At 39.9% G+C, this 16,063-nt stretch overlaps 1 protein-coding gene across 3 annotated transcripts in view; it reads left to right on the top strand.

Annotated features, from left to right (window-relative positions):
- Window positions 1–1,102: 1,102 nt before the first annotated feature.
- Window positions 1,103–16,063, top strand: part of LOC127655526 (aryl hydrocarbon receptor nuclear translocator-like) — a 34,335-nt gene continuing 19,374 nt past the window's right edge. For all 3 annotated transcript variants that reach the window (XM_052143407.1, XM_052143406.1, XM_052143405.1), the window contains exons 1-5: window positions 1,103–1,376; window positions 10,701–10,800; window positions 12,444–12,482; window positions 12,593–12,640; window positions 14,587–14,800. In XM_052143407.1, the coding sequence (XP_051999367.1) occupies window positions 1,358–1,376; window positions 10,701–10,800; window positions 12,444–12,482; window positions 12,593–12,640; window positions 14,587–14,800 (420 nt within the window). In that variant the 5' untranslated portion in view covers window positions 1,103–1,357. The remainder of the gene's footprint in view (window positions 1,377–10,700; window positions 10,801–12,443; window positions 12,483–12,592; window positions 12,641–14,586; window positions 14,801–16,063) is intronic.

Here is a 16,063-nt window from a genome sequence, read left to right as displayed (position 1 = left end):
TTCTTGTGCAACAGAGGAGTTCTGCACAGTGACTGGACAGGGCGGTTATTTGGAGAGCGAGATGATGCACCTCCATTTTTCCCACATCTGTTTTGAAAGCATCATCATGTGGGTACGCCGCCTATGTCATCATTACCAAAGCAACCCATGCAGATAGGTTGGATACGTATGAACGCGCAAATCTGATTTGATCAATTGCAATTTATAGTGCGGACAGTCTGCCTGAAAAGATCTGATTTGAGAAAAAAATTATTTTGCCTACAGTCTGAACATAGTCCTCGTGGTGGTGTAATGACTTGCCTCAATCCGGGTGGCAGAAGACAATTCTCAGTTGCCTCGTGAGACTGTTATTCTGTGTATTTTATCACGTAGCTTGTTGAGTGCATAACTGTGGCGACGTAGTGCGTGTGGATGCTTCACGCTATTCTCCGCGGCATCCATGCGCAACTTGCCATTTGCCCCACAGAGAGCGAACCACAATATAGCGACCATGAGGAGGTTACCCCAGGTGACTCTACCCTCCCTAGCAACCGGGCCAATTTGGCTGCTTAGGAGACCTGGCTGGAGTCACTCAGCATGCCCTGGATTCAAACTCATGACTCCAGGGGAGGTAGTCAGCATCAATACTCGCTGAGCTACCCAGGCCTCTTACAATGAATATTTATAAAACAAGGACATTTCTATTAAAGCTTGTACGTTTCAGAGTTTATTACTAAGTCTAGTGTATTCTGTATGTTGAATATTTGTATTGTATTTTCTGTACATTGCATATTCTGTATGCCATATATTTTAACCGCTGCTGTTTGAACACAGCAATTTTCCTCTTCTGTGACAGAGAAAATAATTTACCATTGTAGCTTATAGTATTCAGGATGCCAGCAATGATAACAAAATAAAATATACATGTATCAAGTCAGAAATGAACATTAGAAGGCTCGATTAATCCACAGATGACTCTGAGCGCCCTCTAGTGTTCATGTCGTGCAGTAAGGCTGATAATGGATCTGAATGTAGAGTGGCGGGGCTCGCCCGTGCGGCGTCTCTAGTTTCCTGCTCTGACGCGCTTCTGCTGCTTACTGGAAACTACAGGCGCCATCTTGGATCAGAGGAGGGTTTTAAATTGGGAAAAAAAAGTCAACGAAAAACAACCATTAAACATCTGCAGACCTCTTCGTCCAGGACGGCGGCGGAAATGACTCTCGTTTTAAAGTCATGACATTCGGTTTTAAGTACTTTTAGGAGACTTGAAGAGAATTAAAGAGCAGTGCAAGAGCAAACAAACACTAGGGTCAGGGAGATTTGGCTCTGGGCAGCTGTGAAAGTTGTTTTGTTGATCTAACACTTTTACCTGTCGGATATGACATCAACTAATTCAGGTATCGTATGAATATCGAATAATCCACACTGTTATACTGTTTAATTCGTGGTGGTTTTGTCTATTATTAACAGTTGGTCTAGTTAGCCTGAGCTGCTGTTAGCTCAACTGTTCGAATAACACAAGCTTGTAATCAAAACTGGACACATTTGTAATGGTTGGTTTGTGTTTTGTGCAAATAAGGGCTGTTTTTTTCTTCAATAGTAAAGAGCCTCGGGCTCTGTGACAGTTTGATCTGACACTTGTAGCAGTTTGTGGTTGAGCTGTCAGTCACAGAGGCCCAAGACAACACATTTGCATGTGATCACCTGTTTTGGACGAACTACAGAAATTAAATGGTTACTTGGATCTGTCTTATGTTTTGCTATGCAATATATTATGTCTTAAGAGGTTCCCTTTAAAGTTTTGCTTATGAAGGCTCTTATTGCCTTATTGATCTGTTTTACAAAAGTGGCCCAAATGTGTTTGGACGTTTAAGCTATAATGTTGAATATTCCAGGTTCAATAGTTAAGTCAAGCTCAGTCCACATTGTGGCATAATATTGATTACCACACACATAATAATCCATCTATCCATCCATCTTCAACCGCTTATCCGAAGTCGGGTCACGGGGGCAGCTGCTCCAGCAGGGGACCCCAAACTTCCCTATCCCGAGCCACATTAACCAGCTCTGACTGGGGGACGCTGAGGTGTTCCCAGGCCAGTGTGGAGATGTAATCTCTCCACCTAATACTGGGTCTTCACCGAGGCCTCCTCCCAGCTGGACGTGCCTGAAACACTTCCCTAGGGAGGCGGCCAGGGGGCATCCTTACCAGATGCCCAAACCACCTCAACTGACTCCTTTCGATCCAAAGGAGCAGCGGCTCTACTCTGAGCTCCTCACGGATGACTGAGCTCCTCACCCTATCTCTAAGGGTGAAGCCCGCCACCCTTCTGAGGAAGCCCAACCTAGTTCTTTCGGTCATGACCCAGCCTTCATGACCATAGGTGAGGGTAGGAACAAAAATTGACCGGTAGATCTAGCGCTTTGCCTTCCGGCTCAGCTCTCTTTTCGTGACAACGGTGCGATAGAGCGAGTGCAATACCGCCCCCGCTGCACCAATTCTCCGGCCAACCTCCCGCTCCATTGTCCCCTCACTCGTGAACAAGACCCCGAGGTACTTTAACTCCTTCACTTGGGGCAATACCTCCTTCCCTACCTGGAGTACGCATTCCATTGGTTTCCTGCTGAGAACCATGGCCTTAGATTTAGAGGTGCTAATCCTCATCCACATAATAATTATAATAATAATAATAATTGCGACTTGATCATTTTTCACTTGGCATTTATAATGGAAGTGAATGGGGCCTCTTGAGCAGGTTGCACCAAAGATAATGTTTTACTGCACCAAACTTTTAATCTTACTTGGAGAGCAGTGTGTCCCATGGGCAGATGTAAGCTATTGCAGAAATTCTATATAGCACAAGAGGGTATGAGATTAGCATCCGACACATGTCAAATGTGGGATCATTTAGTGCTGCTGAGGGTAATTGTGGTCATCTGTCTGTCACTGTAGCGGGCGACCTGTAAGACCTCTCTGAGTGACATATATGACAAAAAATTTCTTTAGACACATTGACTTGCCTTTGAACAAACGCGAGTTATTTGGAAAAACAGACAAACACATGGCGCATATGAAGAGTTTTCACTCTTCTCGGCCAGTCGTCTGGAAGCAGTTTGCAAGAATAGTGTTGAAAATTTGAAGATGAACACTCAAATGACCTCCGACCATCTCAGGAGCTGCTCTGAGTATAGTTCGGTATATTTCCAAGGAGCAGTTTGTGGTTTTACATGCATTGTGATGGTAACTCTCAGGTTCACTGTATTTTGACATTATAATTCCAAATATTTGTGACTGTATACGTTACCGTACAGAGCAATGGGCATGCAGTCCTAATAATTCAGGACAACCTCAGAATTGGTGCTTGAACAAGAAGTTTCTCTTCTGTGCTTGTCTACTTTTTAGTGCCTATGTGCATGTTGCAAATGTACCCATATGATAATAATAATAATATTATGGGATTATCATGTGTTAAAAATGCTCTCATTTATACATGATGCCCTATATATGTTAAAAATCCAAAAATGATTATTTTAAAATAGACTGCTTGCTTTTAGTTTTATTCAGAGGGAATATTTTTTTAATGTAGAGTAATTATGGCCATTCTCTTCAGTCACTTGTTTCCCAGCAAGATGTGATGCTATCATGTGTTCACTGGTGTACACTGATGAGCCAAAACATTATGTCCACTTGCTTAATATGCTGTTGGTCCTCCGCGTGCCGGCAACACAGCGCCGACCCAACAAGACCCCTGAAGGTGTCCTGTGGTATCTGGCACCAAGACATTAGCAGCAGATCGGCACATCCCACAGGTGCTCAATTGGATTGAGATCTGGGGAATTTGGAGGCCAGGGCAACACCTTGAAATCTTCATCATGTTCCTCAAACCATTCCCAAACAATGTCTGCAGTATGGCAGGGTGCATTATCCTGCTGAAATAGGCCACTGCTATCAGGGAACACCAATGCCATGAAGGGGTGTACCTGGTCTGCAACAATGTTTAGGTAGTTGGCACATGTCAAATTGACATCTACATGAATGGCCGGACCCATGGTTTACCAGCAGAACATTGTCCAGCGCATCACACTCCCCCCACCAGCGACTTCCCACAATGCATCTTGGTGCTATCTCGTCACCAGTTAAACGGTGCACACATACACAGCCGTCCATGTAATGTAAAAAATAAAGGGGCTTATTGGACAAGACGGCCTTCTTCCACTGCTCCAATATCCAGTTTCGATGTGCACGTGCCCATTGTAAGTGCTTTAGACAGTGGACAGGGGTCAATGTGAGCACTCCGAGCGGTCTGCAGATATGCAGCCCCATAAGCAGCAGGGTGTGATGCATTGTGTGTTGTGACATACTCCTCCCATAATAATCATTAAAACTTAATTGAATAGTTATAATAATTATATATATACATATATATACATATATATACATATATATACATATATATATATATATATATATATATATATATATATATATATATATATACAGTGAGGAAAATAAGTATTTGAACACCCTGCTATTTTGCAAGTTCTCCCACTTAGAAATCATGGAGGGGTCTGAAATTGTCATCGTAGGTGCATGTCCACTGTGAGAGACATAATCTAAAAAAAAAAATCCAGAAATCACAATATAGGATTTTTTAACTATTTATTTGTATGATACAGCTGCAAATAAGTATTTGAACACCTATCTATCAGCTAGAATTCTGACCCTCAAAGACCTGTTAGTCTGCCTTTAAAATGTCCACCTCCACTCCATTTATTATCCTAAATTAGATGCACCTGTTTGAGGTCGTTAGCTGCATAAAGACACCTGTCCACCCCATAAAATCAGTAAGAATCCAACTACTAACATGGCCAAGACCAAAGAGCTGTCCAAAGACACTAGAGACAAAATTGTACACCTCCACAAGGCTGGAAAGGGCTACGGGGAAATTGCCAAGCAGCTTGGTGATAAAAGGTCCACTGTTGGAGCAATCATTAGAAAATGGAAGAAGCTAAACATGACTGTCAATCTCCCTCGGACTGGGGCTCCATGCAAGATCTCACCTCTTGGGGTCTCAAATGATCCTAAGAAAGGTGAGAAATCAGCCCAGAACTACACTGGAGGAGCTGGTCAATGACCTGAAAAGAGCTGGGACCACCGTTTCCAAGGTTACTGTTGGTAATACACTAAGACGTCATGGTTTGAAATCATGCATGGCACGGAAGGTTCCCCTGCTTAAACCAGCACATGTCAAGGCCCGTCTTAAGTTTGCCAATGACCATTTGGATGATCCAGAGGAGTCATGGGAGAAAGTCATGTGGTCAGATGAGACCAAAATAGAACTTTTTGGTCATAATTCCACTAACCGTGTTTGGAGGAAGAAGAATCATGAGTACCATCCCAAGAACACCATCCCTACTGTGAAGCATGGGGGTGGTAGCGTCATGCTTTGGGGGTGTTTTTCTGCACATGGGACAGGGCGACTGCACTGTATTAAGGAGAGGATGACCGGGCCCATGTATTGCGAGATTTTGGGGAACAACCTCCTTCCCTCATTTAGAGCATTGAAGATGGGTCGAGGCTTGGTCTTCCAACATGACAATGACCCGAAGCACACAGCCAGGATAACCAAGGAGTGGCTCTGTAAGAAGCATATCAAGGTTCTGGCGTGGCCTAGCCAGTCTCCAGACCTAAACCCAATAGAGAATCTTTGGAGGGAGCTCAAACTCCGTGTTTCTCAGCGACAGCCCAGAAACCTGACTGATCTAGAGAAGATCTGTGTGGAGGAGTGGGCCAAAATCCCTCCTGCAGTGTGTGCAAACCTGGTGAAAAACTACAGGAAACGTTTGACCTCTGTAATTGCAAACAAAGGCAACTGTACCAAATATTAACATTGATTTTCTCAGGTGTTCAAATACTTATTTGCAGCTGTATCATACAAATAAATAGTTAAAAAATCATACATTGTGATTTCTGGATTTTTTTTTTTTAGATTATGTCTCTCACAGTGGACATGCACCTACGATGACAATTTCAGACCCCTCCATGATTTCTAAGTGGGAGAACTTGCAAAATAGCAGGGTGTTCAAATACTTATTTTCCTCACTGTATATATACTTAAGATATATTTCTTAGTCTTGCCATAGACCTTTTTTACACTCAGGGTTTTGGAATGCAGAAGTAAACGTTTGCAGGGTAAACTTTGTCAGCGGTGAATGGGAGAACACAAAAAATAATTTTCACATACCCATTTGCTCCAAGACCAAAAGAATAAACCCACTATTATGTTTGAATTACTTACTATAGAGGAAAAAATAGGTAGCGGTAGATTAAGACAGTAAAGTGGGAGAAGATGCTAAATGTAATTTCACCCTCTCATCAGCTGTAAATGAAACCCCCTCGCAGCTGTGGTAATGAGTTTTTTTTTAAACTAATTCCAGGGTAATATAACAATAAGCATAATGTTATAAATTTACACTCAATATTTAAAAAATATATAGCATAAAAAAAGTAGTATTGGCGCTGACTACCACCTTTGGTGTCACGAGTTCGAATCCAGGGTGTGCTGAGTGACTCCAGCCAGGTCTCCTAAGCAACCAAATTAGCCCGGTTGCTAGGGAGGGTAGAGACACATGGGCTAACCTCCTCATGGTCATGATTAAGTGGTTCTCGCTCTCAATGGGGCGCATGGTAAGTTGTTCGTGGAGCGTGGAGTTTAGCATGAGCCTCCACATGTTGTGAGCCATATGAAAAGATGCGTGGATTGACGGTCTCAGAAGTGGAGGCAAATGAGACTTGTCCTCTGCCACCTGGATTTAGGTGAGTAACCGCGGCACCATGAGGACCTACTTAAGTAAATTGGGCATTCCAAAATGTTTTACGCTGCTAACGGAAACGAATCATCACAGTGTGTGTAAAGGTCTGTTGAGGCTACAAGAGTCCAAAATGAATAAAATCCCAAAAGCAGTTTATTGTGCAATCAAAATCCTAATTATAACCAGAAATATTTGCATATTTGGTGCATAACGCTGGACATTTAACTATAAACAAGCCCCAAATACACCAGGGACTTGGCTCCGTTACCATGCTCTATATGTAAGTATTTACCAAATGAAGCTTTTTATGTTTTGTATATACTGTACATATGCAGAATAAGTATATTCATCACCAAATGAGGTTTATTGATCGTCAAAGATCTTTGCTGATAATCGATAGTTCCAAAAAGGAACTACTGGCACTGATTAATCAGTAAAACCGATATATATCGGTCTATATCTAATTGTTGATGCGGTGCTTTGATTGCTGTAACAGCAGCATATTGAGTAAAAAGACTAAACCTAAAGCATTAAACAAATGAAAGCTCTTGCAGAGGGTTTTACTGAACTGTTATTCACTGTTAAACAGCAAGTTATCATCATGTAAAAACACTCCTTGAAATTGAGTCTCAATTAATTTGAGAATTGCGTCTCCCATTAAAACCAACAACACTAAAAATATTAATGTTAGTTGTCTGCCACACTAATCTCGTAGTCAGTTGTTGATATGTCGGCCACACTGGCACATCCCTAATTCATTCATTTTAAATATTATTGTAATAATAGGGTTCAAAACGGTGTTACTATGAATGCAAACTTTAATACAGTGAAAAATACACTTAGCATAACATACACATATATACAGATAAACATTTCCAAAATGTTTTGTATGTCCGTGTATTAAAATAACATATTTGATGCCATGAGTGTACCTTCATTTACTATTACTATTATTTTTAATGGCCATGGAAAACAAAGCAATGTGATAACAGTTTTACCTGGTCGCAAAGGTATGATGAACTTTCACCTTTTGCTGACCCTTTATGCTTCGCTGAACTAATGTGTGCTTCTAAATCACTTGCAGCTTTATTAACATCTGATACATAAGTGCCAGCTTTACATGTCATACTTTCTGCTTCCCACAGATCTTGACCTGGATGAAAGCATGGGAATTTTTGGTGCAAATCTTCTGTAAATTTGCACTTTCGTTTGGGGATTGTTTCCTCTCAGCTGTCACTTGCTGTGACTGTCAAGCAACTTTTTGATGCCGAACACAACAGCGCTTAGCACGTTTGCGGAGAGATTTGCAGACAGGAATTTGGCCAATAATTGCTGCAAGCCTCTTATAATCGACCAATTGGTGTGTAAGAAGGCGGGACTTACAAAGATGGGTTAAAGCAATGCAAATATGTGCACACACACACACACACAATGATGTATGTGATCAGATGCACATTAAATGCAACTAAAGCCAAATCACTGACATTTTTTCAAATTGAGAAATTCCTGCTGGATGCTTTAAGGTCTGAAAAAGAGGACGTATGGTCACCTTATTGTATGGCATCAAGAGACTACTTAAATGGTTCTTTTATGTTTCTTTTAGGCATTTACACACCAAACACAATTTTTTGCTGCAATAAACATTTTGAATAGTAATGGATTCCTATGAAGCAATTAGTAAACTAATCCATTTAGATAAACACCTCAAATTAATAATCAATAATCTTGTCTTCTGAATCAAATTGTAATCCCAGAATCTGCACAAGTAAATACGCTTTTACTTCTCTCATCTCCATCTAGCTCCATCTGATGTATGCTGGTATTTTCTTTAATACATATTATCTGTTTTCAATATTCAATATACATATTTTCTCACTGGAATTCATCAGTTAACATTTTCAGTGCATTTTTTTAACACTAAATGGCCATTTGTAATGTAACTGGTAAGAACTGACAAACCCTTAAAGCGAGAGTCCACTTTTAGTGAATGGAAAAAAGATTAAGATATAGTGAATGGTGGGTAACATTCTGCCAAACATCTCATTTTGTGTTCCTTAGAAGGGAGAAATTCATATTGGCTTGAAGGTGAGAACTGAAAACAGAAATGTCATTTTTGGCTGAACTTTTGTTAAAGTATTTGTTAAAGGTATTTGCCAAGAACAATAACATAACTGTAAGTCACCACATGATTGCATTATGTCTTGCTGGGAAACAAGTGTCTGAAGGCCAAAATGTAGGTTACATAGTTTAAACGTCATTCCATCTACAGAAAACAAGGGGATGAATTGTGAAAAGTAGCCCCGTGTGATTCGTTTTCAATTCACTTCATTGCGTCACATCTGGTGGGCAAAGACCTTTAATGTCAAATTGGAGCTTGCCAATAAAAGTCATTACACAAAATGCCAGAGTTCTGGAAAGTTCTCTCACTAATGGCCAAGAAAGCGATCACTTCACTTCTGGGGATGTGGACTTTCATTTTCAATGTAAACAATGCTTTTTCTCAATGCTAGTGTTTCTCTTTACGTATTTTAAAGTAACTGTTTCTGTTCAAATTTATGCCCAAGTTAGATGCAAGTAAGATGCTGTCTACCACACCTGGAATCACAAGCTCGAACCCAGGGCGTGCTGAGTGATTCCAGTCAGGCCTCCTAAACAACCAATTGGCCCAGTTGCTAGGGTGGTTAGTCACATTGTGTTAACATCCTCATGGTCTATATAATGTGGTTCTCGCTCTCGGTGGGGCCCGTGGTGAGTTGTTCATGGATGCTGCGTAGGATGGTGTGAGCCTCCATGTTCTGGGTCTCCGTGGAAATGCGCTCAACAATCTATGCGATAAGATGCGCAGATTGACGGTCTCAGTCATGGAGGCAACTGAAATTCGTCCACCACCACCCGGATTGATGCAAGTCACTATGCCACCATGAGGACTTTGAGTGCATTGGGAATTGGGCATTCCAAATTGGGGAGAAAATCCACATACAAAAAAATAAAAAAAATTTGGGCTGAAAACCAAAATATATGAAATCTAAAATTGGCTGGGAAAATTGGGCATTGACTAGCCACTGTGTTAATTTCGTACCTTGTACAGTGTTTCCCATTAATTACCAAATTTGAAGCGGCAAGTGAAAGACAATTTTACTTACCTGACCAGACAAGTAGACTGCTTAAAATGTCAATAATTTTAAGCTATATTTTTGATATCCTAGGCCTATCCTGTCACTTATTAGAATGTTCATATTCTTATTCTGCTGTTGAAAATAATCCAGAGCACGTAATTTTAGAATTCGCTAGCGATCTAGTAACGGCTGCGGCCTGTTTGATTGGCAGATGGCATATATGTGTGTGCTGAACATGCATGCATGTGTGTGTGTGTGTGTGTGTGTGTGTGTGTGTGTGTGTGAGAAAATGCTAATGCGTGCCTGAGCGGTCAAATACATTTCAAAATTGTCTTGGTGAGTTATTCATGTAAACACAGAGAGTGATGTCTTAAGTGAATTTAAACAGAGGAGAAAAAAGTGTATTTGAATTAAAATGCCGGGCTTGTAAGTATAAATGTAAGATAATATATCAGCTGCCGTCTAGTGTGACATTTTATAATAATCAAACAACCATCATCATATGACAATATCCTCCTCCTGAACCCAGTGCAGTTTACATTTCTGTCGCAGATAATTGAGTTGATTGCATAGGTACACTATTAGTTTGGGCATCGGTCACAATTTTAGAAAAATGTACAACATAAACCATGACATGTTACTTGAGCATGTAACTTAAATGTCCTTTTTTTTTTTTCCTCCAGACAAGTAATTTTTTTTTAATCGGACAAGTAATAGTTTTAAAACTGTCCATTGACAAGACTATCAGTAGATTGTGGAGCTCACATACTGTGTATTTGGTTTGTCTTGTAGATATGCCTGAGTCCTCTTCACTAGCCATGGACACATTAACTGGATCTCTTTCTAACAGTACTGCTGTGGTGCCAAAGGCCAACAACAAGCGACAAGCCAAGTAAGTACTGCTTATGGATGCTGAGCCATCTCTAAATTTAAAAGAGCTGATTGTTAGTAAATTAGTGCTGGAATACTTCTGCTCATGTTCAGTTGATCAAGTCATCATTTACTTAACCTCATGTTCGTGGAACACAAAAGGAGTGATTTAGCTCCATGTCCTAGCTGTTATTGTCCCATACAAAAGTGGATGTCGAAAGGGCTTGCACGATTATTCAATTTGGCTGACGATTAATTATCAAAATAATATTTGTAATTATGGCAATTTAATGCCTGTTTTAGGGCTTTTGTGATTATGACGATTAGTTGTAATACAAATATATGTGCTTCATATAAGTATTTAAAAACATATTTAAAACATTGAGAAAGGGAAGATTTTTATTAAGTAAAACTATTGTATGAGTTCAGAAGACTTAAATTATTCTCCACAAAATGAATGGAATACTTTTATTTTATTTTTTTTATTTTTGGAGTGTTAAATTGTTTCACTTTCATTGTATGTAAAATAGCAGCATAAACATTCTGCCTTCTGTGCTATCTTCTCTTTCCACATAAGTCACATAGGTTTAGAACAACTTAAAGCTGAAATATGTAACTTTTTCAGTGTTAAAATACTTTCTTTTTTCTATGTTTAATATGCAGAGACTAGAGGTCGCCCTATAGTGGATTTTGCTAATACCGATAACTAAGGTTTATCGGCCGATGGTTTTAAAAATCGGTATATAGAACGTCAAAAAATAAGTGATTCCTTCTTTACTATGGCGGGCAAAAACAAAAAAGTCCAAAATGACTAAAATCCCAGATGCATTTTTTTGTTCAACCAAAATCCCAATAATAACCAGAAAAAAGGCACATAATGCAGGACTATTAAGTATAAACAAGCCCGAAACACACTGGGGACTCTTAATTTTTAAATGACAAAATGATGACAAAACTATCGGCAACTATCGACATAGATTTTTTCCGATAAGCGATAGTTCCAAAAAGTAACTATCGGCACCGATTAATCTATAAATCCAATATATCGGTCTACCTCTAGCAGACAACTGAGTCAGCAAACACTGTGTCTCTGTAAGAATTCCTGTGTTTGTTTTGAGAGACCCCTTAGACCCCACCCAACAACATTACTCAACCATTGGTGGGAGTTGGGGGCGGGACTATCTGACTGTTTGAACAACAGCAGACGAAGACCGTACACGGAAAACTGTTTCGGGAACATTGTTTCATTTTGGCTAGTCGGTGGCTAGATTGGCTAGTGTCACAGAAATGACATACTTCAGCTTTAAAGATGAGTAAATGACAGAATTTACATTTTTGGTTCAACTACATGCATCCTGTGTTGTCAAAATGGATCTCGTTCAGACATGGGTTTTGTAGAGCTGCACATGGTTCTGCTAACAGTGGATTTCCAGAAACTAATTTCCAGGAATTACATTTTGGTTTTGGGCAACAATAGTGAGCTTTTAAGAATGTCTGTAGTTCATTTTCTTCAATAGTCTGTTTGTTCTCCTCTGACTGTTTATCTGTCGAATGGGTGGCGAAATGCGAGAATGTTTGAATGTGGTCTTTGCAGTTGTGCAATATACACAGTTACTGACTAATATGGTTTTCCCTCCTTCTGTTTATTATCGCCCTTTCTTCCAGCTCAGACTTCGAGGATGATGAGGGAAGCAAATTGTTCAGGTTAGTCGTGAACTGTGATTCAAGTGTTTGACACACATTTGAACTGGAATGATGTTTATGTCTTAAGATTATGATTAAAAATCTTTCTTTTTGTTCTGGCTTTTCCACAGGTGTGATGATGACTCAGGCGGGGCAAATGACAAAGAGAGATTTGCCAGGTATTGATTTGTCCAAATAAGAATGCTGAGTGATTAGAGTAAATGAATATGTTCCTTGGAATAGTTTACAAGAAGTTTGCAAGAATCTGTGTTAGCAGATGAAGTCCCTTGTTAAAACCCCTGCCAACAGACCTATACAATCTCACCTGTCTACAGGGACTCTTGTTCACTGTTCACTGGCATTTTGAAGAAGTGCTGTTGTCTCTATGAGCACTAAAGTTGAAGTGTGTACTTTCTGCTCCACTAGCACCAAATGGCATTGCAAAAAAAAAAAGAAAAATTCCCCATCCTCTATTGTTTGGTTAAACAGGTAGTCCCACCCCAAACAGATGCAATTTGGTCAGTGTTTCTGTGTTGAAGTGCTCAAATGAAGATTTTGCTGTATGTTGAAAGTGCCACTGGGAAATCAACCTAAATATAGCTTGCATATAGTTGTCACCTCATATTAAACTGGAATGGGATCAATTATTTTAAGAGTACAGAAATTACACACATCACCTTTAAAGGAATATTCCGGGTTCAATACAAGGTGGGCTCTATTAACAGCATTTGTGGCACGATGTTGATTACCACTGAAATAATTTCATACACAGTTTCAAAAGTAAAGCCATGAGACTGAAACATTATACATGTTAACTTGAGGCTAGTGTGATCAAATTTCTTACTAACCTTGTCTGTGCCAAATTATATCCAGTTTTACAACTCCTGTCATGATTATTTATACCTGATAAATCCAGTCCACATGTTATTTGCAAAGATGCAAGAGAACGACTACAAAGTCTAAAAAACTGAGGGTTGTTAGAATTCAATTATTGCTTTGGTAATCAACATAATCGTGTTTATCGAGCTTAAAGGTGCACTCAGTAATTTTTTATTAAATGTAAATGTAATATAAGTGTAAACTTTTACACAAAAAAGAAATAGTAGTAGTGATTGAACCATATGTTTATTTTTTTAATTTTTTTAATGGCTAATGCTGATTTCTGGCCAATATAATGCTGAACTCTCATCGCCACAATATTAATCTGCTGGTAGACTGACTATCTGCTTTGCTACAGCAATCGCGAAGCCGGCTTCATGTTTCGCATCATGGCGCCAGCGCCGCTTTGAACTCCACATGAAAAGCACATGGACTCATTCTGCGATTTGGTGATAGTTAAGACTTGGCCTGATTCTTTAGTAATTATATGTGCATTACTTGGGTTGAAAAATATCACTAGTTTCATCTAGGCTTGATTTGTACAGCAAAATTGCCTTATGTCCTTTTCCTCTTGCGTCAAGAGGTCACTTTATCATTGACTCAAAACATGGGCCGATATATCAGTTGACCATTATATAGTTGCATTTTTAAAAAGTATGTTTAAAATGAATTGCACACATATGAGATGAAGACTCAATGTGAGTCATATCAGTCTTCGAGAAAAAGCTGCTTTATTCTACATCTGGTGCTGAGCCAACATTCACGAGTGTCATCATGTTGAGACTTATGCTGCATCACGCACTAGCTGTCAGTGCAGCATACACACAAATATTACAGAGTGCACCTATAACTTGCATTATACCCAGAACATTCATTTTAACAGGCAGGTTTGTTGAATTTACCAACTGATCAAGAGATCACCTACTGCTGCAAGCTCAAATCACTATCTTGCACTTTAAGTGTTTTCTTTTGAGCACCATTCTCTCCTCCCCTCTCTTCTTTTCGCAGCCTGTTTCTTTCAGCTCTCATGAGATCGTTCACCTCCATTTGTTTGTCATTGAAAGATGATGAGCTTATGTCTTTTCATTTTAGGAGCACATTGAAACAGCCTTTTTTTACTGCTTCATACATCTTTCTCGTTCTGCTTTCTCTTTGCCTTTTCTCTGTTCCTGCTGTGTTTGTTTGCCTCCCACAATTCCATTTTGTCCATCCGCCCATTTCTCCTGCTCTGACCTCCTGACCCCAGGGAGAATCACAGCGAGATCGAGCGGAGACGAAGAAATAAGATGACGGCTTACATCACAGAGCTCTCAGACATGGTACCCACCTGCAGCGCATTGGCACGGAAACCAGACAAGCTGACCATCTTGCGCATGGCTGTAACTCACATGAAATCGCTCCGAGGGAGTGGCAACACCAGCACAGATGGAACATACAAACCATCCTTCCTTACAGACCAGGTCAGATGTCAACACCGTTGATTTCTCAACACTCGTTTGAGTTGTGAATCAAGAACTGGGTCTTATTCAGAACCAGTTGCATTGGCCAGTGTTTCCAGTGTCACTACATAATCTACAGAGTCATGGCCAAAGAAGTTGTGAGTTTGCAGTCAGAATAGAATGTGATGAGAATATACAGCATGACCAATTGACTCAGTTCTTTTTATGAATCTGTCTGAAAGACTCACAAAGCAAAAGTGTGTGAATCACCCCTTTTGAATCAATTTTGAAATGACTCGCTCAGTTAATCTGTAAAAAAATTATTGACTCTACAGTAAATACAGTGCTGAATAAAATTATAATAAGTGTATTCATATAGCACCTTAAATTGTTTTACATATCAGGAATTATGTCAAAGAAAGTGACTGCATGAGATAAAAGGTTGAAAATGTATCAATTTACTATCAACTAGATGTAACATTTGAACAATAATTAATAAAAAGTCAAACATAAATGTAAATAAATTTTTTTTTTGAAAAATATTCATGCATACTACATATCAACCAAATACTACTAAAAAAATTGAAATCGTCACATATACACTCACCTAAAGGATTATTAGGAACACCATACTAATACTGTGTTTGACCCCCTTTGCCTTCAGAACTGCCTTAATTCTACGTGGCATTGATTCAACAAGGTGCTGAAAGCATTCTTTAGAAATGTTGGCCCATATTGATAAGATAGCATCTTGCAGTTGATGGAGATTTGTGGGATGCACATCCAGGGCACGAAGCTCCCGTTCCACCACATCCCACAGATGCTCTATTGGGTTGAGATCTGGTGACTGTGGGGGCCATTTTAGTACAGTGAACTCATTGTCATGTTCAAGAAACCAATTTGAAATGATTCGAGCTTTGTGACATGGTGCATTATCCTGCTGGAAGTAGCCATCAGAGGATGGGTACATGGTGGCCATAAAGGGATGGACATGGTCAGAAACAATGCTCAGGTAGGCCGTGGCATTTAAACGATGCCCAATTGGCACTAAGGGGCCTAAAGTGTGCCAAGAAAACATCCCCCACACCATTACACCACCACCACCAGCCTGCACAGTGGTAACAAGGCATGATGGATCCATGTTCTCATTCTGTTCACGCCAAATTCTGACTCTACCATTGGAATGTCTCAACAGAAATCGAGACTCATCAGACCAGGCAACATTTTTCCAGTCTTCAACTGTCCAATTTTGGTGAGCTCTTGCAAATTGTAGCCTCTTTTTCC

The sequence above is a fragment of the Xyrauchen texanus genome, chromosome 15, assembly GCF_025860055.1.
Source record: "Xyrauchen texanus isolate HMW12.3.18 chromosome 15, RBS_HiC_50CHRs, whole genome shotgun sequence".
In the NCBI taxonomy this organism is placed as follows: Eukaryota; Metazoa; Chordata; class Actinopteri; order Cypriniformes; family Catostomidae; genus Xyrauchen; species Xyrauchen texanus.
Note: the sequence above shows the minus strand (reverse complement) of the source record. Positions and strands in the feature narration are given on the sequence as shown.